Source organism: Lynx rufus, unplaced genomic scaffold (genome assembly GCF_022079265.1).
Source record: "Lynx rufus isolate CCGP_SWC_20201006 ecotype Redwood Valley unplaced genomic scaffold, mLynRuf1.p SCAF_6, whole genome shotgun sequence".
Taxonomy (NCBI): domain Eukaryota; kingdom Metazoa; phylum Chordata; class Mammalia; order Carnivora; family Felidae; genus Lynx; species Lynx rufus.
Window position 1 is genome coordinate 69,175,869 of NW_025814878.1, and position 26,632 is coordinate 69,202,500.

General features: G+C 40.0%; 1 protein-coding gene across 3 annotated transcripts in view; it reads left to right on the forward strand.

Moving 5' to 3' along the window:
- Positions 1-5,009: 5,009 nt before the first annotated feature.
- SYNCRIP (synaptotagmin binding cytoplasmic RNA interacting protein) overlaps positions 5,010-26,632 on the forward strand; it is a 28,010-nt gene continuing 6,387 nt past the window's right edge. For 2 of the 3 annotated variants that reach the window (XM_047101728.1, XM_047101730.1), the window contains exons 1-10: positions 5,110-5,193; positions 6,556-6,715; positions 7,388-7,506; positions 7,623-7,730; positions 10,174-10,287; positions 10,388-10,564; positions 21,036-21,171; positions 22,134-22,339; positions 24,714-24,863; positions 25,181-25,302. In XM_047101728.1, the coding sequence (XP_046957684.1) occupies positions 6,568-6,715; positions 7,388-7,506; positions 7,623-7,730; positions 10,174-10,287; positions 10,388-10,564; positions 21,036-21,171; positions 22,134-22,339; positions 24,714-24,863; positions 25,181-25,302 (1,280 nt within the window). In that variant the 5' untranslated portion in view covers positions 5,110-5,193; positions 6,556-6,567. Of the gene's footprint in view, positions 5,194-6,555; positions 6,716-7,387; positions 7,507-7,622; positions 7,731-10,173; positions 10,288-10,387; positions 10,565-21,035; positions 21,172-22,133; positions 22,340-24,713; positions 24,864-25,180; positions 25,303-26,632 lie in introns of all 3 variants that reach the window. The other variant, XM_047101731.1, reaches the window with a different exon arrangement.

The following is a 26,632-nucleotide window of genomic DNA, read 5'->3' on the forward strand; positions in this document are numbered from 1 at the left end:
AATGATTAACTCTTTAAAAGCACATATTTGGGGCATCTGGGTGGCTCAGTCAGTTAAGCGTCCAACTTCAGCTCAGGTCATAATTTCACAATTCACAAGTTCGAACCCTGTGTCAGTCTCTGTGCTGACAGCTCAGAGCCTGGAGCCTGCTTTGGATTCTGTGTCTGCATCTCTTTCCCTGCCCCTCACCTGCTCATGCTCTGTCTGTCTCTCTCTCTCTCAAAAAGTAAACATTAAAAAAATTAAAAATAAATAAAAATACATATTTATCGTAAAAAGTATAACCAAAGTGTATGAAGTAAAAAGTGATGGTCTCCCTCCACCCCATCCTTATCTCTAATTGTAATTATTTCCTATAGAAACAAAAATCTTTATAGCCATGCTTACCTGGTTATACACATACATACAGACCTGCAAGCTTCATGAGTCAGGGATCACCTATGACTATATCTTGACATACATCATTATAAGCCTCGTGCATACAATGGAGCTTAGTACACAGAAGGTGCTCAATTGAATGAATAAATGTCACACTCTACATTATTCTATAGGTGACTTTTTTTTAAGTTTATTTATTTTGAAAGAGAGAGAGAGAGAGTATGCAAGTGGGGAAGGGGCAGAGAGAGGAGAGAGAGAATCCCAAGCAGGCTCACACCATCAGTGCAGAGCCCGATGTGGCGCTCAAACTCACGAACTGGGGAGATCACTAGGAGAGTGGAAGTCAGATGCTTCACTGACTGAGCCACCCAGGCACCCTGACTTTTTTTTTTTTTTAATTTAAGAATGTAACCTGAATATCTTTACATGTTTGGACATCCATAGCTATTTCATTATTTTCAGTGGCTCCAGAATAATGCACTATGTGAATGCACTACAATTTATTCTGTCAGTCCCCTATTACTGGATGTTTAGGTTATATATATAATAATACACACACACACACACACACACACACACACACACACACACTTATGTACAGGATTAAAAACAATAGTGCAATAAGCATTATAGGCAAATTACTTTCTATAAGTTATATCAATTTGTCTTCTCACTAACAGTGAGTGTGTTGAGTTCTCCACATCTACACTAGGGATGATATTCCAATCAGATATTATCAATCTTTGTTGTCTTTGCTGTTTATTTTGTTTGGAAAAGGGGTCCATATAAGGGGAGTAGCAGGCTATTTTGCTATAAAGGGAAGTTGGGATTCAAATGGGGAAGATCCTAAATGGCAGATAGGACATGTGAATATTTTTAAAGCAGTGAGAAGTCAGAGAAAGAGTTTGAGAATTTAAAAAAAATTTTTTTTTAATGTTTATTTTTGAGAGAGACAGAGCATGAGTGGGGTGGGGCAGAGACTGAGACACAGAATCTGAAGCAGTTTCCAGGCTGTGGACTGTCAGCACAGAGCCCAATGTGGGGCTCGAACTCATGAACCAACTGTGAGATCATGAACTGAGCCTAAGTCAGACACTCAACTGACTGAGCCACCCAGGTGCCCTGGAGATTTTTTTTATATATACATTATAAAATGTTTGAGCTAGAAGAGATCTTAAAAAGTATCTGTTTCAATGAACTTCTTTTAATTTTTTTAAATGTTTTATTTATTTTGAGAGAGAGAGAGAGAGAGAGAGAGAGAGAGAGAGAGAGAGAGGAAGCATGCATGAAATGGAGAGGATCAGAGAGACAGGGAGACAGAGAATCCCAAGCAGGCTCTGTGCTGTCAGTTCAGAGCCTGACATGGGGCTGGATCTCACAAACTTATGAGATCATGGTCTGAGCCTAAATCAAGAGTCAGATGCTTAACTGATGCCACCCAGGTGCCCCTCAATGAACTTCTTTAATAGATGGGGAAATAGAAATTCTGAGAAGTAAAATGATTTATTCAACCTCACTCTCCACGAGTAGCAGATCTGATATTGGAATCAAGGTTGTTTGGGTCTCAGCTTTTATTGTTCTTTGGTTTTATTCAGCAAATATTTAGTAAACATTCTGTGCTAAGTACTAGAGAAGATTCAGCAAGTAGGGAGACATACTTATTGAGCACTTTCTTGTGGCAGATCTTTCATATACATTTTAATCTAGCCCCATGTATCTACTATACCAAATCAATCTAGTAGGTTTTTTTTTTTGTTTTGCTTTGTTTTATTGTGTTATTTAGTATTATTAGGGATTCCTATGTTTCAGTAGTAGTAATTCTTGTAGTCAAGCCTGGAGTAAGTTCTGTAGATCAGGAAGAAAATTACACTATTGCTTCACTGAAAAAGGTGTCAAATGGAGAGCATGGCTGATTGCTTTTTTCTCAGGCCTGGTTAGGGGATCAGTCACTTCTCTGTGTAGGTCCTCAGTGTGTACAAACCTGAAAAGTGTCAGAATCGAAAGAAGGCCAGCCAAAGCTGGAAGAGTGGCTGAAATGTGGCTGAGGAGACAGGTTGAACAGATCATGGAGGGCTTTGTTGATCTAGTTAAAGATTTTTGCTTTTGTTCTAAGTGTAATGGGAAACTAATGAAGGGTTTTAAGCAGATGCTCCACAGGGTCTTATTTGCAATGAAAAGAGAAGTGAGGGTGGGGGAAGACACTTGGGCTTCGAATGGATTAGGAGAGCTGCAAGGTGGATGAACGGATCAAGAAGCTATAGATCATTAGTCCAGGTGGTAGTTGATGGTGACTTGTCCTCTGGCTGCAATATATAGAGAAGTGGAGATACATTAGAACACAAAACTGACAAGATTTTGGTTAACTGACAAGGCTTTGAGAGGGAGAAAGTGGTGTCTTGGATTTCTCTTTAGTTTCCAGCTAATGCTGCTGGATGCAAATGATCGATGTTCATGAAGATGGGAACTCTGGAGATAGAAGATTGGGTGGGTGGCTGGGGGGAGAACATGTGCTCAGTTTTGAAATGTTGTTTTGGAGGGCCTGAAAACCCACATAAAGGTCCAGGGATGGTTAGACAAAGGAATCAGAGGTCAGAGAAGAGCTAGAGAGTTTAATTTGGGAGTCTTGGTTATTTGGTAGAGCACATTGCCTAGGTAAAGGCTTTTTTTTTTTTTTTTTTTTTTTTTAAGGAATGTCCATCACCAGGAAGGTCTAAAAAAAGCGTTGGATGGTTCAGATGCATTATTTTCATTCTTTAATTCCTAAGATTACTCATTTTTTATTTTTGTAGTAAATATGTGGGTTGTTTTTCATTTATAAGATTATCTACCTTTGGATTAGGAGCTAAAATCCTTGTTGTTGAATTAGCTGCATACCATAGCAGATATGTTTAATAGTAAGGGATTTTTAGGTAGCGGAGATGTCAGATCCTTGCTGAACAGATAGGCTAGATAGTACTTTGGTCAAATATTTCCTATTTCCAGCTACCTATGGAAAATAATCTAGCATTTTATGTGCTTAATCACTTTGAAGAGTATTCATCTAACTTTTCCTCGAACCACTGATTTGTTGTCACAGCATAGAGCTTATTTCGGGAACCAGTGAGCTCTTAAAAAGCTTTTCAATAAAAAGGACACTATTAGATTACAGTTGAATTGGATAAAGTTAGTATCCATACCGCGACTGAAATTCTAACGTCTTTGTCTTGTCTTTCTTGTACTAGTAAACGGCTACAAAGGAAATGTCACTTCACGTAACATTTAGTTGCTAAGATTTTTAAAAAGAAACACAGATATGTTCCTCACAGTTGCCCTAACCACACAGCTTTGTGCTACTTCAAGTTGCTCAAACTGTGCTATGAGGAAGCCCTTAACTGCTTAAAAGGCCAGGGACTGAAACAGACTATTGCACAACTCTTCACCACCGGGCGGTTTCGCTTCCAAATCTGGCCTTCGTATCATCCCACGGCCGGAGTCGCTTCTGGGTCCGCTGGAACGAGCCCCGTTCCTCCTAAAAGCAGCCAAGGTTTCCTCGTCCGAGCCACGGGAACCCCTCCCTCCGCCCAAGGTTTTCGCGAAAGTGAAGCTGCGCGGGCGCGGGGCCCCGGGAGGTCCCATTGTCCGGCCAGGGAGAACCGCTCTCCCCGCAGCGACTCCCGTGCTCGAGTCCCACCGGCTAGGTTAACCAGAGGTCTGCGGGTCTCGGCGCCACTCCCCTCCCCCCGCCGCCCCATTGTCTGCCTCGCCCCGCCCCGGGGGACACGTGCGCCTGCAGCTTCCCGAGCAAGAAGAGCGCCGGGCGGCGGCGGCGTGGACACCGCCGCGAACGGCTACGCGGCCGCGGCGCCGGGGGCGGGGGCCGGGCGCGCACGGATCGGTGGGTGTCCTCAAGCAGCTGCGGTAGCGTTCCGCGCCCCTCGCCCCGTGCCTCGCGGGCCCGGGACGGGGCGGGGGTTGGGACGGGCAGGAGCTCGGTGGGGGTGGCGTGCGCGTGGTGCTGCGGTGGGGGTGGGGTGGGGCGGGGTGGGGAGATGCCTGTCTCCTGACAAAGGAGAACGAGTGGGACACGCTGAGCCGGCCCGCCCCGCCTGGAGGAGAGCGGGAGGTGGAGTGTCGGGAAGGGAAGGGGCGGGTCTTTCATTCACTCTCGGCCCCTCCGTCGCCGCCGGAGCGGAAGGGCGGGGTCTTGCGTCCCCCTCCCCCGGGAGGTGAGGAGCAAGGGAGGTGGCGGGGCGTGGGGGCGGAGCCCGCGGGCGCGCGTCCCGAGGCGTAGGCTACGTCGTCACGTCAGCGCGGGAGAGAGAAAGAGAGGAGCCGACTCGGCTGGGACTGGGGGACGGAGTCGAGAGAGCGAGCGAGGGAGGGTGTGAGCGAGCGTTCGAGCGAGGAGGGGAAAGGCGGTCACTCGTGCCTGAGCGGCCGCGGACGGGACTGGGAGTGGTGGGGCAAAGGAGCAGGGAGGGGAAGAAGAAAGACCGAGAGAAGGAGGCGGACGGAGGCTGCTGGTGGTGGTGGTGGCGGTGGCGGTGGTGGTAGGGGGAGAAGGAGGAGCTGGAGGAGGGCAGGGGCAGAGGGAGTGAGAGAAGCGGACGCGCGAGGGAGGGGAGGGAAAGGGGGGGGTCACGCGGGCGCGCGCGCGCGCACCGGGAGCGCGCTCGGAGGCGAGTGGAACTGGATCGGGTTTGCTGCCAGCGGCGTGAGCTTCGGCCGCCATTTTACAACAGCTCCACTCGCGCCGGACACAGGGAGCAGCGAGCACGCGTTTCCCGCAACCCGATCTCCTCGGACAGGATTCTTCCGCCGCAGCCCAACGGGGAGGTAACGACCGCCAGGACCCGGGTCTGGGAGGGGAGCACCGTGACATTGTGGAGTGAGCTGGGCGAGGGAGGTGTGGGGAGAACCCGGCTTTTCTGGAAAATGGATTCCAAGGGGGAGAGGAGCACGTTGACTGGGGCTGCTTGAGAGTAGGCCGCAGCCCGCGCCGCCACTTCCTTCTATTCTCCATGTGCTGCCGCTGTTCGGGCTTTGTCTGCGGCGCTCCAGGGAGGAGGCGGCCCCATGGCCCGCGCGGACCGCGAGCGGCGGCGGAGTTGGTGCTGTCGTGGCCGTCACCGCGGCGCGGGAGTGGGCGGAGAGGAGCTGGTCCCGTCCCGCAGCCGCGCGGCGAGCTTGGGTGGTGCTCGCGGTCCGGCGGGCGTTAGGCAGTTCGCGGAACGCCCTCACTCCGCCGGGTTATTGGCCTCTGTCTGGGGGTGGGACAGCTGGCTCCGGCGCCGCAGTCACTGCACGGACGGGAGAGGGGTGGGGGCTTGCACCATGCGCCGCGGCTCAGGTCTCGGCGGTGCGGGCGGGCGGCCGGGGGTCGCCGGCGCCCGGGGCGGAGAGAGCCATGTGTCACGGCGGAGACGGCGGCGCTGGGGGGGGCGGGGAGAGCCTGTGGCCTGGCGCCGCCGCGGCCTCGGTGTGGAGGGGCGAGGTTGTGCTGCTGCTGCTTTCTGGGGGCTCCGATCTTGGCTTCAGGTTGACGTTGGGAGTCGGTGATGGTCGTCTTGGCCTGGGACTCGGTGGGTTTCCGTTGGAGGAAGTTGTAGGACATTTGAAGGCGCAGAGCACGTGTTTCTAATGGGCTCCTGGTGGCCGCAGCGGTGAGGCTGCCGCTTTGGGTGCGGAGTTGGGGGCGGGCTTTGGGTGCGGGGGTGAAGGGTGGAGAAATTGGGTGGTAGGAAGGTAGCTTGTGTGAGCGCTTTGTTCTTCGCTGGCTGTTGTTACAGATCTATAAGCGGCAGGCGGGAAAAGCGCGCACTTTGGGGGTTTACCTTTGAGAGAGAAAAGCCCAGCTTTGCTTTCTCCACACACCTCAGTCTCTGTACTGCCACAGCTGCATGTGGCACGCTGGCTTGTCCTCGTGCTGATTGGGCTCCATTTGTAATATGGTTTTTCCTAGGGAGTGTTAGCAGGTGAGTCAGGGGTGGTGCTAAGGAAAAACATAGTGAATCTGTCCTCCTCTGCCCCGCGCTCCAAATCTGGCTTGTCAGGCGATAGTGACTGTAAGGCTTCTTTAAAGGGAGGCGCAGGCTGGCTGGTGTAGAAATTGGTAGAGAAAGTAAAGATTGGGGCTCTTATATTTCCTCTACCCTTTTTGAAGATCCTAGTTTAATTTTGCTTATTGCGTTTGAACAGATCTCTGGAAACATGGCTACAGAACATGTTAATGGAAATGGTACTGAAGAGCCCATGGATACTACTTCTGCAGTTATCCATTCAGAAAATTTTCAGACATTGCTTGATGCTGGTTTACCACAGAAAGTTGCTGAAAAACTAGATGAAATTTACGTTGCAGGTAAGAACTAACACTTGCAAAATTATATTATGAAATTTTTCTATTGGATTTCTGGCTTTGAGCTAAAATAGCAACTTTTTGTGGTTTCCAATAAGTGTGGGAACTAGAGTTTTGCCTTGTTGTGATAGTTGTGAACTAGAGGTTAAGGTGTAGAGGGAGGGAAGAAGGAAGGGTTAGGAGGTAAAGGCTGGCTGGCCAGATGGATAAGTATATGATGGTAGCAACAGCTGCTAAATGTTGGGAGCAGGCCATGTGACTTTTTGGGGTATTTTTATAGTAGGATTCTTGTTAAATGGTAACTATAGACTTGTCTGTCTTGGTGTGGCTGTTGCTTTTTTCCTAGTGGTATTTGAAATCGTGTAGAGGTTCAGTTGTCATGCTTGGTACTTTGTTGGTTGATTTTAGGATTTACATATTTACTGTAGAAATACTTAGCGTTTAGAAACTATGTGACTTAGAAGAAGATGTAAAAGAAGTTGATTCATTGTAAGTGTGGTTGAGAGGTTTTATTTAGTTCAGAATGATTAAAGCATGTGTGTTTCTCATATAGGTAAGGGAAATGGAAGAATTCTTACTTGGCAAGCATGTACCTGTATTGGCAAATATGGTTTCTTAAAAAAAGTTTCTAAAAATATTAAAAGTTGACAACTAATTCAGTTTTCTCTTCTCCAGGGCTGGTTGCACATAGTGACTTAGATGAAAGAGCTATCGAGGCTTTAAAAGAATTCAATGAAGACGGCGCATTGGCAGTTCTTCAGCAGTTTAAAGACAGTGATCTCTCTCATGTTCAGGTAATGTTGATGTCAGTGTAACTAGAAAAAACATGAGTAGTTTTGATATAGTTTGTTTTATTGAATTAGATACAGATAAGACCGTTGTTAAATGTGATTGGAAAATTTTTTTATAGAACAAAAGTGCCTTTTTATGTGGAGTCATGAAGACTTATAGGCAGAGAGAAAAACAAGGGACCAAAGTAGCGGATTCTAGCAAAGGACCAGATGAGGCAAAAATTAAGGTATGTCTTTAAAAACTTTTCTTTTTAATCCCCACCCCCACCCCCACCCCCCACCCCCCCCCCCCCGTCGTTTTTAAGTTCTTTCAAGGACTTTTTTTTTTTTTAGCTTTGGTGTAAATATTCTTTGGATGTGAAATGTGGGTGTGCATCTTTAAGATGTTGAGAGCTAATAACCTGAGATAATTTGTTAATCTTTTCTAATTACTGCTTTTTGAAAAGTTTCCTGCCTTTAGTTATTTCTGTTTTTAGAACAGCTCACTTTTAAGTTTTTCTTGTTATTAAGTTATGCATTAAATCAGTGTTTCTTGGTATTCTAAAGCAAAGACCTAAATACCATCTACCATATTTCTAAACATTTTTTGAAAAGCTGGAAGTCCAGATTAGTGACAGAACAAAAATGGGAGGGAATCCGTTCATCCCATACTTGGTGAGGAGTGTACATTTAACAGTTGACTTATCTTAGAATTCACAAACTCCCAAGTTAAATGGATTTAGAATTTTTAACACTACCTTCTTCTTTTCTATTACTGTTGATTTTAAGGCTGATTTGTTCATTTCTAAAGGCAGCTTTTATCAGTAAAATTGAGGAGTGTGGAAATGCAAGTGAAGAAACTGAGGTTGGGAGTGGAAGTTATTTTTTTTTAAGGTCATGTAGAGCAATAAATGGCCTCAAATGCAACTAGGTTGTGATCTTTGTTTTGGTTTTTAGTTGTGTTGAGGTTTCAGTTTATAGAAAATGCGATCATGCTAGTTTTAATCTGGTGCTCTTATTACAGTGTGCTGATGCTCTTTGAACCAAGAGTTATGGTTTAAGAAAGTTAATTATGAGTGTTAAGTGATGTTTTAATGGTATGGGAGGAGGGAAGCTTGGAATAAGGAATTAACTGTTAATGTCATTCATATATTTGAGGCTTTTACAGGTCAGGCTGTGAGTGAATTGTGTTTAAACCATAAATCCAGTTTTTTCCATAGAAATGGAGTGTAGATGTCTTTATTATATCAGTTGTGATTAAATTTACATTTTGGGAGTTAGGGTTATTTTTATTAAAAATGTAAAGTTTATTTTGACTTTTCTGTCTGGGAGGGAGTGGCTTGAAGCTTTAGTGTCTCTTAAATTGCAGCAAGAAGACATAGTGACACTTTTATAGGATGTTTGAGGAATAAGTTTTTTTCTATTTTTTAGGGATTGATATAAAAAGTATTTAAGTCATATAAAGATGAAGGTGAAAAGTGCAGGGATTACATATGGGAAAAAGGGAAGATGAGACATTTAGTGGTTTAGTTTATGTTCTAGTAATAGATTTCAGTTTATTTTTGTTGCCCAATGTTGCATCCGTAAATAAACATTGGGGTATGATAGAAAAAGGCTGCTTCAAAATAACGTAGTACTTTGTGGGCCTTTTTGTTAGAGTTTAGTAACAGAGGAGTTTTTTTATCATAGTATTTTTTCACAGATATTTAACTTTCTTTGGGTAGAAAGTGTTTGAAATCTGTCTAGTCATTTTCGTTTCTAGAGACTGAGGTGACCCCAGGTCATTTGACAGCATTTTGATAAAATTTGTCATTGTGCTTGGTGTTAGCTTGTTTTTGTTTTTGTTCTTTTCAGAATTTATTAGCCAATTACTAGATTTTATTATTTAGAAAGCAGGTTTTGTACTTTGGTTGAGATGGCAGAGGAGAATAATTCTTGGGTTTTTTTGTTTGTTTGTTTAGGCTAATTGTAGACAACTTTCTAGTACTTTTGCCTTATACCAAGGGATAGGAGAAACTACCACTGATTAGTAAATAGGAACTGTTTAAATTTTAACAGTTCACTTTTAGGGGAGATAAGACCTAGAAGTTATTTCACATTGTTGCAATTACATAAAGTTTTCAAAGTCATTTTGGCTCTCATTTGTTCTGAATGAACCATGCCATCTGGGGAAGCATGGTGCTTGAATGTTAGATGAATTAAGTTGTTATATTTCCTGTAACTCCTAAGTTAAGGGGCATTCTCAGGGAATGTAATTTCTACAAAGGTTGGTGCCCAGAATTGCTGGCAGTGTGTATAGAAGTGTGGGATACAGGGAGTTTGTTAAGCCGCTTTACCCAGTTCCTCCTTTGGGAGAGAATTAAACTCAAGCAAATTAGGTACAGTTAGGAGAAATTAGAACAGGTACAGACCCTGGCTTGAAAGATGTTGATGAATCAATATTAGTTGTTTGTTGCTAAACACTAGTTAATTGGAAACCAGAAATAATTTGAGTAGGGCCCTGAAATTTTCATTAAAAATTAGAGCTACTACAAGGGTACATTAAAGGAGAAATTCTAAAACATACCAGAAAACTGTAGGGATTGTTGCCAAGGTAAATGGAATGCTTTGAACAAGATTGATTTTTAACTGTGAAATGCATGGGTGTGGTCTTGTGAATTAAATGTATTAATGACATTTGAACTTTTCAAGGCACTATTGGAAAGAACAGGCTACACACTTGATGTGACCACTGGACAGAGGAAGTATGGGGGACCGCCTCCAGATTCCGTTTATTCAGGTCAGCAGCCTTCTGTTGGCACTGAGGTAAAGAAACTAAAAACTTGTATCTTTTGTAGTAAATGCGCAGGTATCTGGTTTCCTAAAGAAACTCTCCATGGTTTTTTACTTCATGTTTAATTTACAGATATTTGTGGGGAAGATCCCAAGAGATCTGTTTGAGGATGAACTTGTTCCATTATTTGAGAAAGCTGGACCGATATGGGATCTTCGTCTAATGATGGATCCACTCACTGGTCTCAATAGAGGTTATGCGTTTGTCACTTTTTGTACAAAAGAAGCCGCTCAGGAGGCTGTTAAACTGGTAAGTTTTTTTCTTCCAGTCTTCACATTCACTGTCTTTAATTAAAGTCAAGTTTTTTCTTATTTTGCCTAAGAGTTAACCGAATGTTTTTTGAAGTGCTGATTAGGCACTTTTACATTCTTTGTAGTCATTGTAGCAGTATTCTTTGTATGTGTAGTTGACTGGACTGAGGATCTATATATAAGGCACAGTGTCAGAATTCTGAGTTACTCGTTCTTTGAAACATGTAGCTTAGTGATTTTTTTACTCTTTAATAGGAATGTTAAAAGATTTAAGGAAGTAACTAATAGGTAGGGCTTTCTTATTTTCTGGCTGTACCTGACTGAGGATCTATATATAAGGCACTGTATCAGAATTCTGAGTTATTAGTTCTTTGAAACATCTGGTTTGGTGATTTTTTTTTTTTTTTAATAGGAATGTTAAAAGATTTAAGAAAGTGACTGTAATAGGTAGGCCTTCCTTATTTTGTGGCTGTACCTGGGCCATTCCTCTTCCTATAAAATACATCACAAAGACATTGTGATGACAAACTTCTAGTTCATGAAATCAAAGATTTCATGCTGAGTGGCAATATTTGATTTAAAGTATCAGATGTAAGGTGTGAAGACCTAGTTACGTTGCCAACTTTAAAAAAAGAGCTTTAATCAAATTATGGCTTAGCTCTTCTTTAAACTAGTTTTATTAAATTTTGTGGCTCACATGGATTCTACATTTTATAATTGAAGAGGTCAAGGGTTAATTTCAACCCAAGAAATGTATCAAAAAGTAAACTGGGGAGGAACTTTTGTAAAATTGTCCACTATGGCAGATAATTTGTTAAATTTGCCTTATTGGCTTACATATTTTGTAGGGGATACTAAACAATCTTAAAATTCTTGGATTGATTTTTCCTGAATTTTTCCTTTCCTCACCATCAGATGGTCTACATTTTAAGGCATACCTTAAGGGGAAAAGCCAACTATACTTTGTTTTGCTTTCCATGGTGATTGAATTTCTCATTTGGTGTATGTAATTGACTATGATAAAAACTTAACATTAGAATAGTGCTGCTTGAAAGATTATAGGTGGTGTCTCTAAAAAAGAATTTGGGAGTTTAGGTACTTTTAAATCATGAGTGATTTTTCCCTCATTTAAAGAATGCTTCCTATTTCAGAGCAGCTATAGTTCTATAGGGAACCATTCACTTGTAACCTTTGGGCTGTCAAAATTTTAGTTTTGAGCAGTTCATGTAAAATTAAGGACTTTTTAGAGTTCTAGAAAGATAACTTTAGAAATCATCTGGTTTAATCTATAAACAAATAGAACATTTTTGCCAGGTAGCAATAGAGTAGCAGTAAATTTTAATACAGAAATGTGAATGAGAAGGCAGCAAACTATCTTACTGCAGCAAGCTAGTACAGAATTTACCATTAATTTCAGACCCATTTTATATATTGGGTATTACATAAAGCTTTTATTGTTTAACAAGGGTGGTTACTTAGTGTATAAGTGGTGATTTGTGTATTAACATTTTTAAAAGGAATCATTAAACCAACATTTGTAGGCCACTTAATTCTTGCTACCAAAATGCACTATTTATGGCAGGTCCTCACTGCAGTATTTGTAGACAATGTCCAAAATCCATAAAAAATACTTCATTAGAGGAAGATGATCTATAATCCTATTGTAACATGACGATTTTGAGTGCCAGTAAATAGTCATTATGAAATAATGTTTCATTTTGGGCAGTTGCCTTGGCTTAACAAATAATACAGTCCAAAATTGCATTGCTGTGGGCTTAGGATGTAGTCTCATTAATATAGTTAAGTTTTCAGTTATAATTCAGAAAGTTCCATAGGTAGCTAGCCAGCCATTTTAATTTATCCAGGAACTAATAATAATTCTTGTTCTTTTTTACATTTTTTCTGGTTTTGTGATTGGAGTCCTTATCTGGGAACATGTTTATTTTTTCCTCTCTGATAAATTAGGAAGTTTTGCATTTTGTAATGGTTTTACCACTATATCCACTAGGGTGAAATGGATATATCATCGTTGCTTTTTAAAAAATATTTTATTTTTAAATTTTTTAATATTTTTGAGAATGAGAGAGACACAGTGTAAGCTGGGGAGGGGCAAAGAGGGAGGGAGACAGAATCTGAAGCAGGCTCCAGGCTCTGAGCTGTCAGCACAGACCCTGATGTGGGGCTCGAACCACGAGATCGTAACCTGAACCGAAGTTGGACACTTAACCGACTGAGCCACCCAGGTGCCCCACATTGTTGCTTTTTTTTAAAGGGTGTTTTACTGTGGTAGGATTATGTTGATAACAGAATTGGGAGGCTTGCCGTAATGTAACAGTAAAAAGGGAGGACTAGACTTTTGAGGAAATGAAATATTCTAGAGAAATCAAGTTAACTAGGACGTCCTTTGCTACTTAGTATTGTGGAAATGAGTACTCTTCTAAATGTGTTCTTTAAGGGAGCATATTTTGAAAACTGTGCCTTCTTGTGTCATGTCATGAGAGTCTACTTGAATTACACCAATATCCAAGGTGAATTTTTATAGAAGATTAATAGAATGGTCATTCTAGTTGTAGATAATAAGTTTTAAAAAAATGTCTATTTGGGATTATTTATAGATCAGACAAGATGGAAGCAGGAAGACCGTTTCTTTTTGCTTTCCTGTCCTTTGAGTCTCCTGAGTACCTTTAGATCGAGATAGTCTGGCTGGCTCAGTTGGTAGAGTACGTGACTCTTCGTCTCTGGGTCATGAGTTCAGGCCCCATGTTGGGTGTAGAACTTACTTTAAAAAAAAGATTATGTATTTGGCCTTATTTTTGGTATGATCCAGGAATAATCCCTCCCCTCCCTGTCCCCCAGATTAAAAACTATTGTGGATTCTGGGGTGCCTGGCTGGCTCAGTTGCTAGAGCATGTGACTCTTGATCACAGGGTCGTGAGTTTGAGCCCCACTTTGGGGGTAGAGTTTACTTTAAAAAATTTTTGTGGATTTTAAATTTGCATCTGAATTACTTATAAAAATAGGTTAATTGATAATAACAGCTGAAAAAGAGGCATGAAGTTAAGCACCTGTAGGCTTTTTAAATGACTGGTTTTCAGCCAACATTTGCTTCGTATTTTGGGCAATAAATTTATTGCCAAATGATGAAAATCTTGCCAGGGAAGCAGGAGCTAAGTTTGTGAAAGGTGAATAATAGTTACCTGTTGAGTGCTTGTTAAGACACAGGAGCTGTGCTAGGGTGTTACATTATTACCTTTAAATACTACCTATTTTTTAAAGCAACTAGAATTATCTTCATTCTGTAGAAGAGTAAATAGCCTGGGTGACTTATAGGAGGCCATATAGCTTTAGTTCGATACCAGGTTTGTTTAGTTTGAGTTCTTATCGTTGACCAGACCTAACAGTTTAAAGCCAGCAATATAAATTATGTCATCAGGTAGCCTAATTTTTAATTATGTAGTCATTTAGGTAGTGTTAAAAAGGAGCACAGGAAATAAGTTCTGTTTCTGCTGCCAGAATATTTTTGGCATCTATCTACATTGTTACCACATTAGTCTAAAGTACCATTCAAAGAGTGCTTCTATCTAGTCACTGCTTTCCATTGCCCCTTTACAGTCTTACCATTCAACAGCATAGGTTAGATCACAACATTCCCATGCTGAAAACTTTAATAATGGCTTCCAAACAAGGCCCTATCTGATCAAGTTTCTGCTTACATTTCTTTTTTTCTTTATTACTCCTCCGTCCATACTTTGCCTCCCACATAAGCTGTGACCATTTCCATCTGAAGGCCACCTTCTGCTCTTCCGCTTTTGAACACTCCCCCAGCTACCATGGCTACTGCCTTCTTATAGATCAGGTCTTCCCAGAAGGCCTTTCCTGACTTTGAGCAGCTTACCACCCAGTTGCTCTGTGACTGTATCATGAACACAATAAAATAGAATGCTCAGATGTACTTAAAATTATTTCTTGGCTTTGTAAAGTATTTGCTTATCTCTCTCCTCCAGCATACTAGCTCTTTTTTCCTGTATCCCTGACATTTACAACAGTGCCACTATGTAATAATTCAGTAGGTGCTAGATAAATAACCTGACTGGCTGACTAGTGTCATCTAATCTATTATTTATGACCCAAGAACTTATATTTCCCGTATTAGCTATAGTCCCATATTAGTGTTTAAAGGTTTCCTGATTTCCGTTTGTAATTATGTATTCAGTGTCAACTTTGAATTAATGTACATTTATAGGGGGTAATGCTTTCCCCCTCATCCCCAGGGGGATATTTGGAAATATCCAAATGTGTAGTGTTTGTTGTTGTCCCAAAGACCGGGAAGAAGGGCAGGCAAGTGTGTATATGTATTTCTGTGGTGTGCTGCTCGAATTGGAGCTCAGGGCCACTGGCATTTTAGTGTCCATTGCAGTCCTAGATAATAGAAATAAATACCCTGCTAAAAATGCTAATAGTGCCTATATTACAAATACTGGAATAGTTGATCTCTGTTTGCATATTAAAAGTTATGGTTTTGGGGTGCGTGGGTGGCTCAGTCGGTTAAGCTTCCGACTTTGGCTCAGGTCATGATCTCACAGTTCATGAGTTCGAGCCCCACGTCGGGCTCTGTGCTGACAACTTAGAGCCTGGAGCCTGCTTCAGATTCTGTATCTCCTTCTGTCTCTGCCCCTCCCCCACTTGTGCTCTGTCTCTCAAAAATAAATGTAAAAAAAAAAAAAACTAAAACAGTTATGGTTTTGATAGGCACTGATGGGTTTTATTCACTGAAGTGGTTGGTGTACACTGGTGTAGCATGTATAAAACCATTTTGATGAATGCAGTTGACAAGATAGGTCCACGACATACTTTGTAGCACTTTAGCAAATAGTGTGTTTAACATGAAGACTTTGGACCTACATGGTAGTTGAGTTCATGATTGAGTTCATGATTGAGTTCATGATTTTATAGGACACAGATGCATCATTCAGAGGGTAACAGGGATGCAAATGCCTTTTTCAGATGCTAACAGGGATGAAGGCATAGATTGTGTTGGGGTTATTTTGGAAGGCTTTGTGATAAAGAAGTTTGAGCAGGGCAGTGAAAGGAAATAGGTAATCTGGTTGAAGCAGTGTATTGTTGAAGGAAATGGGAGATGAAACTAGTATAGTATAAAGTCAGTGCCAGAAGGTAGTAGTCATGACTATGGGGCTAAGTTTCCATGGTGCCATTAAACTTTTGAGTGTTAATGTGGGTAGCATGGTATAAAAAACAGAATAATGAAGAATGTTTGGATGAAGAGAACAAAGACCAGGAAGGTGGCAGCTATATAGAAAGGAGAGAGGCTAGAGATTTTGAAAGGAGAAATAATAGGCGATGGTAAGCTATATGTTCCATTCTAATTTTTATCAATGATTTATAAATCAGGGCATAGCTGGACTGCTGTCATATGTCTGGTGACTTGAGTCTTCATGTAGTGAGTGATAAATGCCTTGGATGACAAAAATCAGAATCTTAAAAGATTGTGATAGCCTGAAACAGATAGTTAGCACCAGCAAGATGGAATTGAGTCAGGACAAACATCAAGTCCTATATACAACTGATTTTACAAGTAAGCTGTAGTGTAAGTAAGCAGTGTGGTGTGGTTGCCAAATAAGCTCAGGTAATCATGGACTGTTGTGTTACAGAAAAATGTTTAGAAGTGGAAGATTAGCAATAGTCTCCCAATTTATTCTAGATTCCTCAATCTCAGTCTGTGTCTACAGTATTATGTTATGGATATCACTATTTGGTGACACTCTTGGGAGGCACATTAGTTTGCCAGTATCAGAGAAGGAATGATTAGCCAGGTCTAGAGAACAGCTAAATCCTGAGCATTGTGTGGAGTATATGAAGTGCTGTCATCTGGGGAAGAAAATCTATAGTTATTGTAGAATTTTTAGGGAAGTAGATTTTGGCTTCAGTATTTTCTACTTAAGAAATGTTTAAGAATAAAGTAGGCTGAGGAGGTAGTGGGTTTGCTGCTGTGGGAAGAGTTAGGACTGAAAAACCACTTGTGAGTTAGATTCCAAATCTGAGATTGCTAAATTTGGGGGCATTTGGTGACTGACTGGCTACAACGGCAGGAAAAAGTGACTTGAGATTTTAAGCCTAGATGGCGGGAATGTTCTGTACTGTACAACTCCAGTTTTGGTGTTCTGAAAGAGTGAAACTGTATTGATTCATGTTCAAAGTTCATCTTTGTTTTATTTGGTCACCTCACTATGATACTGAATCTGAAAGATTCTTTAAAAATGTTTATCTTATTTATATATTTTAAAGTTTATTTATTTTGAGAGAGAGAGAGAGCAAGCAGGGGAGAGGCAGAGAGAGGGAGACAGAGAATCCCAAGCAGGCTCCATGCTGTCAGCACACAGCCTGTTGGAGGGCCCAGACTTAGAAACAGTGAAATCCTGACCTGAGCCTAAACCCAAGAGTTGGGACGCTTAACCAACTGACTGAGCCACTCCAGCGACCTTAATGTTTATTTTTGAGAGAGACGGAGCACGTGCCGGAGCTGGGGAGGGGCAGAGAGAGGGAGACAGAGGATCTGACTGACATCAGATCTTGGCTGATCTTGGCTGACAGCCCGATTTGGGGCTCGAACTCACGAACTGTGAGATCATGACCTGAGCCCAATTCGGACCCTTAACCAACTGAGCCACCCAAGTATCCCTGAAAGCTAGATTTTTTAAATATCTTAATATCACCGCCCAACTTCCTTGTTGGAAGGCATCACGTTTTTTTTGTTGTTGTTAATTTTGATACTGTGATAGTGTCCTGATGTATTACCTGTTGAGAATTACGATTTATCAGCATTACATTAGAATCTGTGTTAAGGTTCAGAACAGTTTCATCATGCCCTTCTGCCACTCATCTCACTGTTACCCACCTGCTGGGGTGCAGCGTTTGTGAATTTATGGTGATAGATTGGTCTTAAAATTATTAAAGAGTGAGAACCGTTAAATAATTCAGATGCACATAAAAATGCATGTTTAATAGGGCACTGCTTCAAGAAATGCTTATTTCTGGGTACTGTGTACTTTTCCCCCCTCTCTTAAGTAGTCTCTACACCAGATGTGGGCGTAGGCCCCCGACCCTGAGATCAAGAGTTGGATGCTGTGCCTTACTGAGCCAGCCATGCGCCCCTCTGGGTACTTTTGCTTTTTTGGACAATATGCCCAGAGGGTCTCCTTTGCCCCTTTAATGATTTATTTTAATTGAAGAGCCAGTTTACGCTCTGTGTGTTAGCTCTAATTGTTTTATCTTTTTTTAATTAAAAAAAAATGTGGGGGGCGCCTGGGTGGCGCAGTCGGTTAAGCGTCCGACTTCAGCCAGGTCACGATCTCGTGGTCCGTGAGTTCGAGCCCCGCGTCAGGCTCTGGGCTGATGGCTCAGAGCCTGGAGCCTGCTTCCGATTCTGTGTCTCCCTCTCTCTCTGCCCCTCCCCCGTTCGTGCTCTGTCTCTCTCTGTCCCAAAAATAAATAAACGTTGAAAAAAAAAAATGTGGATGAAGCATTATAGTTTAGTTTAGAAGTTCCAATAAATCTTCATGTCACTTATACTGTTTAGAGACCACAGTCATCCTAAATAACCTTCTACCTATCCAGGATTGGTAAACCTTATTAGCAGGGGAAGTGATGATGAATTAGAAGTGAAGAAGCTTTTCTTCTGTAAATAATAACAGAAACAGTCATTACTACTTTGAAGCAGAATTGTTAAATGTTGATGGACGTGTTATAACTAAGAATTCTATTTTTTTTAACAAGTTTTTTTTTTGTTTTTTTTGTTTGTTTTTTGAGAGAGGGAGACAATGCGTGCAAGCAGGGGAGGGGCAGAGGAAGAGAGAATCTTAAGCAAGCTACACACACCCAAGTGCAGATCTCATAACTGTAAGATCATGACCTGAGCTGAAATCGAGTCAGATGTGTAACCAGCTGAGCCACCCAGGTGCCCCACAACTTTTTTTTTTTCTAAGTTTTTTAAAACTTAGATTTAGATGTTTCCTTATAGTAAACAGGTCTAGCTCTTAGAACTTTTGGAAAATGAAAAACACAGAAGGAAAACTATGCCAAGTTCTGTCATCTTCAGAATAACTCTTATTTTCACCTTTGAATATTATGTATTTTTTTCTATTTTTCTGATATCTTAGTTTTTGTCAATTCCTGGGGTTACAGATTAGATCAAATTGAAAGCCATTGATTTGTCGTTAAGGTTGTGTTCTGATGCTAGATTATAAAAATCTAGGGAATGCACGTGTCTTAAAAGTAATTTGTGTTTCTTAGATTAATTTATTTGTTATAAGGTATTGTAGTCTACTTGTTCATAATCCCATACAATGATGGATTCAGCCATAGCACTACTGTTTGCAGGTAATCTATATATTTCTAGTTTTAAGAGGTTTTTGGTCTTAATATAAATGCCATGGGGGAAAAAGTTGTGGCAGGCTTTTTCAGCCTCAGTACTGTTGATATTTTAGATCTGATAATTCTGTTTTACTGGGCTATCCTCTGAATTGTAGGATATTTAGTATCATCTCTGGCCTTCATACCCACTAAATAACCAGCAGTAAGCCCACATCCCTAGTTGACAACCAAAAATGTCTCTAGACATTGTCAAGTGTCCCCTGGGGAGCAAAATCACTCCTTTTAGAACTGTTGGTTTGTGTTAAGCGTAGAAGGGTGTTTTGTTGACCTGTTTTTTAGGATGTAGGTATTGCACAGTGAGCTCAAATCTGGAGTTTGGATGATGGAAGTTTCAGAGAAAGCATTTTATTCAGAGGCTTAGCAGTCTAAAAGCTGTTTGAGAACTCAGGTGTAAGTAGCTAAGATTTTAGTGTTGTGGAGAGAAGGGGGACATACTAGGAATTTTAGGATAAACTTATGTGATGTCCAAGTATTTGAACTTTATCTAGTGGTGATGGGGAGTCATTGAGTTTGTTTTCAATAGGCAAAAACTGTCATCTCTTTTTTTGTTTGTTTTGTAAGTAGGCTCCATGCCCAGTTGTGGGGCTCGAACTTATGACTGTGAGATCATGAGTTGCATGCTCCACTGACAGAGCCAGCTGTGCACCCTTGTCCTCTTTCCTTTTTTTTTTTTTAAAGTCTCTGGCATAAGTGTAGAGAATATAAATAATCCTGGGATCATGATGACCAGAGACTTTGATAGCACGAATTGAATCAGTGAGGTAGAAAGTACAAAGCCGTTTTGAACTGGAGGAGAAGGACATTTGAATTTCATGTTAGATTTTGAGTATCTGGAGATGGAGAAAGGGACAGGGAGGAATTGATTTTCTGACTTACTGTATGCTTTCTTGTCTTGCACCTGATATACCTTCAACGCAAGAAGGAAGAGGAGAGGTGCCTGGCTGGCTCAGTCAATGGAGCATGCAACTAGATCTCAGGGTTGTGAGTTCAAGCCCCACATGGGGTATAAAGCTTACTTTCAAAATGGGAGAGGAATGGTTTCACTTTGGCTATAAGGCTGGCCTATAAATTGTGTGGAAATTTATGTTGATTCTTTAGTGTTTATAGCTCCACTTGCACATACTCAAAACCGATTTTGAGGCCAGGTGTAGGGGATTAATCAAATTGTAACTGCTGCCACCATTATTGCTAACATGAAATTTTGAGGTAGTTTTAACTGTGTAATATAAATAATTCACTTTCCCTGATAACTTGAATATTTTTGAACTTCGGTTTGTAAATCATACTGATTAGTAGATTTGTGACTTTGACAGATTGGGTTTTGCCTGTATAATAAATATCTCATCCTTCTGTGGGGTATGGGTTACATGAAGACTTTTTACTGTAGTTTTATAGTTGCTTCTATATGTGCACCCTAATCAGTCCACTTATTTTTTTTCAACCTTATTGTAGGGTTGTTGAAAATGAAATGGGGAAAAAAGTAGGGTTGGATTCAGGAAAAGAAGGTTCTCTCCTTTTAGACTTATATTTGAAGCTGAAAATCCCTTATTGCAACTTCTTACAAGAGTGAAAGGGAGATGGAAAAAAATAGATTTGATGCTGGTTAACAGAAAGGCAGAAAGCTTGTTGGTATTTGAATCCCATTTCTCTTGCATGAGGATAACTGGTTGCCAGGATGAATTTAAGTAGAAATTAAAGTATTGTGGAATCAGCAGTTTTGAATTTAAGCTGCTCATAGACCTGATTCCTAACTTACCAAGTTTCCTAAGTTTCAAGGATTTAACAAATTTTTGCATTAATTTAATTCATAAACTTTTTAAGTGTTTTGTCAGTGTAATCTTCATATCTGTCGCAGATTACAATTTCCTCTGATGTATGCTAACTATATTTTTAAAGGATAAAAATACTTGATAAACATAGCATTGAAATTTGCCTAAAAAGTTGCATCTATGTTTATAATCATTTATAATACAATATTTTGTAAGTATTTTAAAAATATGGTACACTTCTTCCCCTTTCAGTATAATAATCATGAAATTCGTTCTGGAAAACACATTGGTGTCTGCATCTCAGTGGCCAACAATAGGCTTTTTGTGGGCTCTATTCCTAAGAGTAAAACCAAGGAACAGATTCTTGAAGAATTTAGCAAAGTAACAGGTAAGTTGGATTTATGTGGAAGGAGATGCACTTCTAATACTGAAGGTAATTGCATACTTCTGCATGTCAAGCACTGTTACAAACGCTACATTTATTGACTGGCATTCTTACTCCCAACTGTGGGAGATAGGTAGCTCCATTCTGTAAGTATTTTGTAAGATAAGGAAAACAGGTACTGAGGGTTTTGGGAAATAACTTGCTGAATGCTGTGTAGTTCGTAAGGAATGCAGTTGAGATTTGAACTATCTGCAGAATCTGTGCATCTCGTTTTGGAATCTGTGTGTTTTATGCATTTTTAGGTGCTAGCTTGACATTTTTAGTGGGATTGTTTCCGTAATGATTAGATTTTCTAAATTATTGGAATGGTAAGTATTTTTATAAGCAAGAGATTATATAATCAATGTCAGTATGGTGTAATTTCTTTGAAATCTAAAGCGTTTTTTAGAATAGTGACCAAATCAAGCTGCTTTTATTATTTTATTGTTTTGTCTGCCTAGAATATTTAGCAGATTATCAGACTGTTACCAGTCCCCAGGAACATTCAAAATCTTACGTGATACTAATATCTCATTTGAAATAGTTACTGATATCTGAGGCCAGGAAAGTGCCATCAAAAGGAATTTTAATGTTTATTTACATAATGAGAAAAGTGTCTAACCATATCTGACTTACACTGCCATTTTTATAATTGTTATGTAAAAATTTTATGCCCCTTGTCATTTAATGGAAGAATAGTCCTTGGGTCTAATTAAAAAGAATACATTTTTTTTCATGGGGATTTTTGTGTTGAGAACACTTGGAAGGTGTGTGTATTAGGTCAGTTATCTGGACCAATGTTTTTGAGAGTCCTCTTCAAAGAAAAGAGATTATTTTTCATTTTTATATTCAAGTATTAGAAAAATCCTTTGATCTTCTTTTTTCTTATTTTACCTAATTTTTCTGGAATGGTTGCTTATTTTCAGAGGGTCTCACAGACGTCATTTTATACCACCAACCAGATGACAAGAAAAAAAACAGAGGCTTTTGCTTCCTTGAATATGAAGATCACAAAACAGCTGCCCAGGCAAGGCGTAGGTTAATGAGTGGTAAAGTCAAGGTCTGGGGAAATGTTGGAACTGTTGAATGGGCTGATCCTATAGAAGATCCTGATCCTGAAGTGATGGCAAAGGTAATGACAGTCAGTTTTTTTTGATGGGTTGGTGGCAAAAGGGATTCGGGAGGCTTTGGAGAAGTAAGAAACTTATAAAATGAATTGTATACTTTTCACAAAACCACGTTTTGAAAGTGAGAGAAGTGTTCTTTATTAAGGCCACACATCCGAAATAAAACCAAGTGCATAGAGTAAATATAAAAATTTATTTGTGGACACTCGATCATAATTGTGTAGCTGTCATCCTCATGATGATGAGTAGTTAGCCTACATGCTGTGGAAGTAATTCACCATCAGTTTTGTGTGTATTCTAAGAGCAATTTTTGCATTTTTGAGAATGGCGCCATTAGCTTTCATGGTTTTTGTGTTAAAAGTCCTACTCCTAAAAATAGTGAACTGTATTGGCCTCAGCAGAGCTGCTGCAGTTACAAGGTTTAGCTATTATTAGGTATCCTGCTTCAGCAGTCAGTTGAGACATCCTATGAGAACAAACATCTCGAGTCAACACTTTACTCACTAGTGCAGTTCTAGTTAAGTTATTCTACTCTTTGTCATTTAAGAAACTCTCTTAATGGTGATAGGCTAGCAAATACAGCTCATTCACTTAAATCAAGAAAGTAGTGTGAATGCCAGAACTGTGAATATTACTAAAGGATAAGTAGTCTTGAGGACAGAAAATACTTCATATTATTTTTTCCATTGGCCTATTAAGTTCTTATTGGATTTTTAAATTCAGGTGTTATTTCAGGTATTTTAGGAGGAAATGATGTTTCCTAACAAAGGGTCAACTTTTATAACTGTACTTTGAGGCGATTTCTGGATTGAAAGAATTTGTCAGTATTTTGAATGCTCCCTCCCTTTATCCACCTTTCAGAAGCATATTCTAATTAGTTTTGACCACCTGTGTTAAGTGTTCAACAACTATCTCAAGGCATGGAATTCACATTAGTAGGAAATAACCACCTCCATCTTTGATTACATTGATTACAAAGTAATTACTAATTTAATAAAAACTGTTAAGCATTGTTTGCTTTATTTTGAAAAACTTACAGAGTTCTTATATACTCTCAAGTCCATAGTTCATGTTAGGATTTATTCTATTGTACGTTCTGTGGGTTTGACAAATGTATGATACGCATTCATTATAGCATCATACAGAATAGTTTTACTACCGTAGGAATCCTCCCTGATTCCCCCATCCCTACCATCCCCACCATCCCCTCTAACTCCTGACAACTATTGATTTTTTATTGTCTCCATAGTTTTGCCTTTTCCCGAATGTCCTATGGTTGGAATCATACAATATGTAGCTCTTTAAGATTATCTTCTTGTACTTGGTTACATGCATTTAAGATTCCTCCATGTCTTTTCATGGCTTGATGGCTCATTTCTTTTTAACACCGAATAATCCATTGTCTGGAGGTACTGCAATTTATCCATTCACCTACTGAAGAACATTTTGGTTCCAAATTTTGACAGTTATGAATAAAGCTGCTGTAAACAACCATATGCAGGTTTTTATGTGGACATGTTTTCAACCCATTTGGGTAAATACCAAAAAGAGCAGTCATCAGATTGTATGGTAAAGTATGTTTAGTTTTATAAAAAAACTGAACTGTTCTCCACAGTGGCTGTACCATTTTGCATTTCCACTAGCAGTGTTTCTGTTCCATATCCTTACCAGCATTGGGTGGTGGTAGTGTTGGGTTTTGGCCATTCTAATAGGTATGTGGTGGCATTTCATTGTTTTTTTTATTTATGTTTTTAAAGAGATTTTTATTTTTTATTTATTTATTTATTTTAACGTTTATTTATTTTTGAGACAGAGAGAGACAGAGCATGAACAGGGGAGGGGCAGAGAGAGAGGGAGACACAGAATCTGAAACCGGCTCCAGGCTCTGAGCTGTCAGCACAGAGCCCGACGCGGGGCTCGAACTCACGGACCGCGAGATCGTGACCTGAGCCAAAGTCGGCCGCTTAACTGACTGAGCCACCCAGGCGCCCCTAAAGAGATTTTTAAAAACTACTCTCTACGCCCAGTGTGGGGCTTTGAACTTAAAACCCCGAGATCAAGAATTGCGTGTTCCACCGACTGAACCAGCCAGGTGCCCCTCGTTGTTTTTAAATGCAGTTCTCTAAGGACGTCAGGTTGAGCATCTCTTCATATGCTTGTATCTTTGATGAGGTGTCTGTTCAGGTTTTCACTCATCAGATCCAGCAGTCTTTCCTCGGTATTTACTCAAATGAGTTGAAAACTTAGTCATATTATATTTCTGATATTTGTCTAATGGGTAATGACTAAAACTATGTATGGTGGGTGGGGTGGTGGCATCCTGGAAATTGAACCCTTTGGAAATACACAGAGAATTTCTGTTTTTTTCTTAATTTTCAGGTAAAAGTGCTGTTTGTACGTAACCTTGCCAATACTGTAACAGAAGAGATTTTAGAAAAAGCATTCAGTCAGTTTGGGAAACTGGAACGAGTGAAGAAACTAAAAGATTATGCCTTCATTCATTTTGATGAGCGAGATGGTGCTGTCAAGGTAAAAGAACTATTGTAGGCATCTAAATTAAACTAATGATTTTTAGTCATTCTAGTATCAAGAGTATTCTAAAAAGTTGAAGGACACTCAGAGGTCATGTAATCTACTCCAGTTAACCTTCATTGGCCTTAGCAAATTGTATAACTCACTAAACTAAGTCAAAAAGTTAATTAGTTGAAGAGCTGGATCTTTAGATAAAAATCTAACAGTCCTATTGGATCTCATCCTTCCAACATTAATGAAATGATTTTTTGACTTCAAATGAATTAAAATTGTTGTTAAAGTCCTCTCTGTTGATCAGTACCTCATTTTTTAAGGCTATGGAAGAAATGAATGGCAAAGATTTGGAGGGAGAAAATATTGAAATTGTTTTTGCTAAGCCACCAGATCAGAAAAGGAAAGAAAGAAAAGCTCAGAGGCAAGCAGCAAAGAATCAAATGTAAGTGAAAATTGTCTAAATTTAAAATGTTGGTAGATTAATGAAAAACAAGTATTGCTCAAACCTGTTAAATAATTGCATAACATGCCTTTATTTCTGAAAGAATACTTGAAAGCTTTGAGCCACTGAGAAATGCCCAGAATTTCAAGAAATGTGTATTGAGCTGTTCCTATTGGTCATACTTGTGAAAATAATCATAATTCTAAATAACTAGAGTTCTGTGTAATAAATGAAAATCAGTCTAGGGTATTTCCTGCTATGTTTTACAGAATGTGCTCCTGAATTATATGTTTTAAATATTAGCTGTCCACAAGCGTTCATATATTTGGTTAAAGGATGGAGAGTTTTTTTTCCCTCAGAGGTAGAAAATATTAAATCTCCCAATTATGATAAACTCTGCTTCCTCTATATCTGAAAGAGGCTTTTTTACCAATACATAGTGCCTATTGCCACCTCAGATTTCATATATGGGTTTTGAAAAATGAAATAAGAGTATAGTTAATCAAATAACATAGTATTGAGGTAAAAAAACAACTAAGTGTAATGTATTGCATAAATTGGATCTTTCTAGAGTATCTGTTAAAGGATATCTGCTCATTAACAGTGAATGAAACTTTTAGCTGGGTAAGAATGAAGTTTACAATTTAAAAACTTGAAGTTGGTAATTAATTTCTGAGGAGGAAGATGGATAATTGCTATTTGATGCAAGAACAAGAATCACTGAACTTACCTGTATCTCAGGCCAGTTTTCTGCCCAGTGCTCTATGTGGGATGCAAAAGAAGGGTCAGGGTGCTTCTATTTATTTCTCTTATTTCATAATCAGGGAAGTAATCAAATTATTGCATTTGACAGTTGTGGTTAGGCAAGTTGGCTAGTTCTGAGCCTCAGTTTCTTCTATTTTAAAAGGGGATCAGACTGAATTATGTAAGATGTACTGTGATTATCCAAGTGATCTATACTTGTTCTAGGACTAAAGAGATGTGCTTTATAGACTTCATGGTAGTATAAGGAAAAAGATTATAGAAAGTTAGGTTTTGAGGGGGAAGTAAATGTTCTGTATCTCAAACCCCTTGAGTATACTCTGCAGTGAAAATAACTTTTCCCTGTTACAGAAGACAGTTAACTGATGGTTTTATTCATTCAGTGGCAGAAAGTAAGTGTAGGAGATTATGTTAGAAAAGTGAGTAAAACAGTTATAAGTTTGTAGGTGGAGGGTGATAGTAAATAGAAAGTGGGGAATGTCACTGTATCTGTTAATATTTGAGGAGAACAGGCCAAAAGGGATGACTGCATGTGATGCTTGCACTTTTAACTTGCTGCAGTCATTCA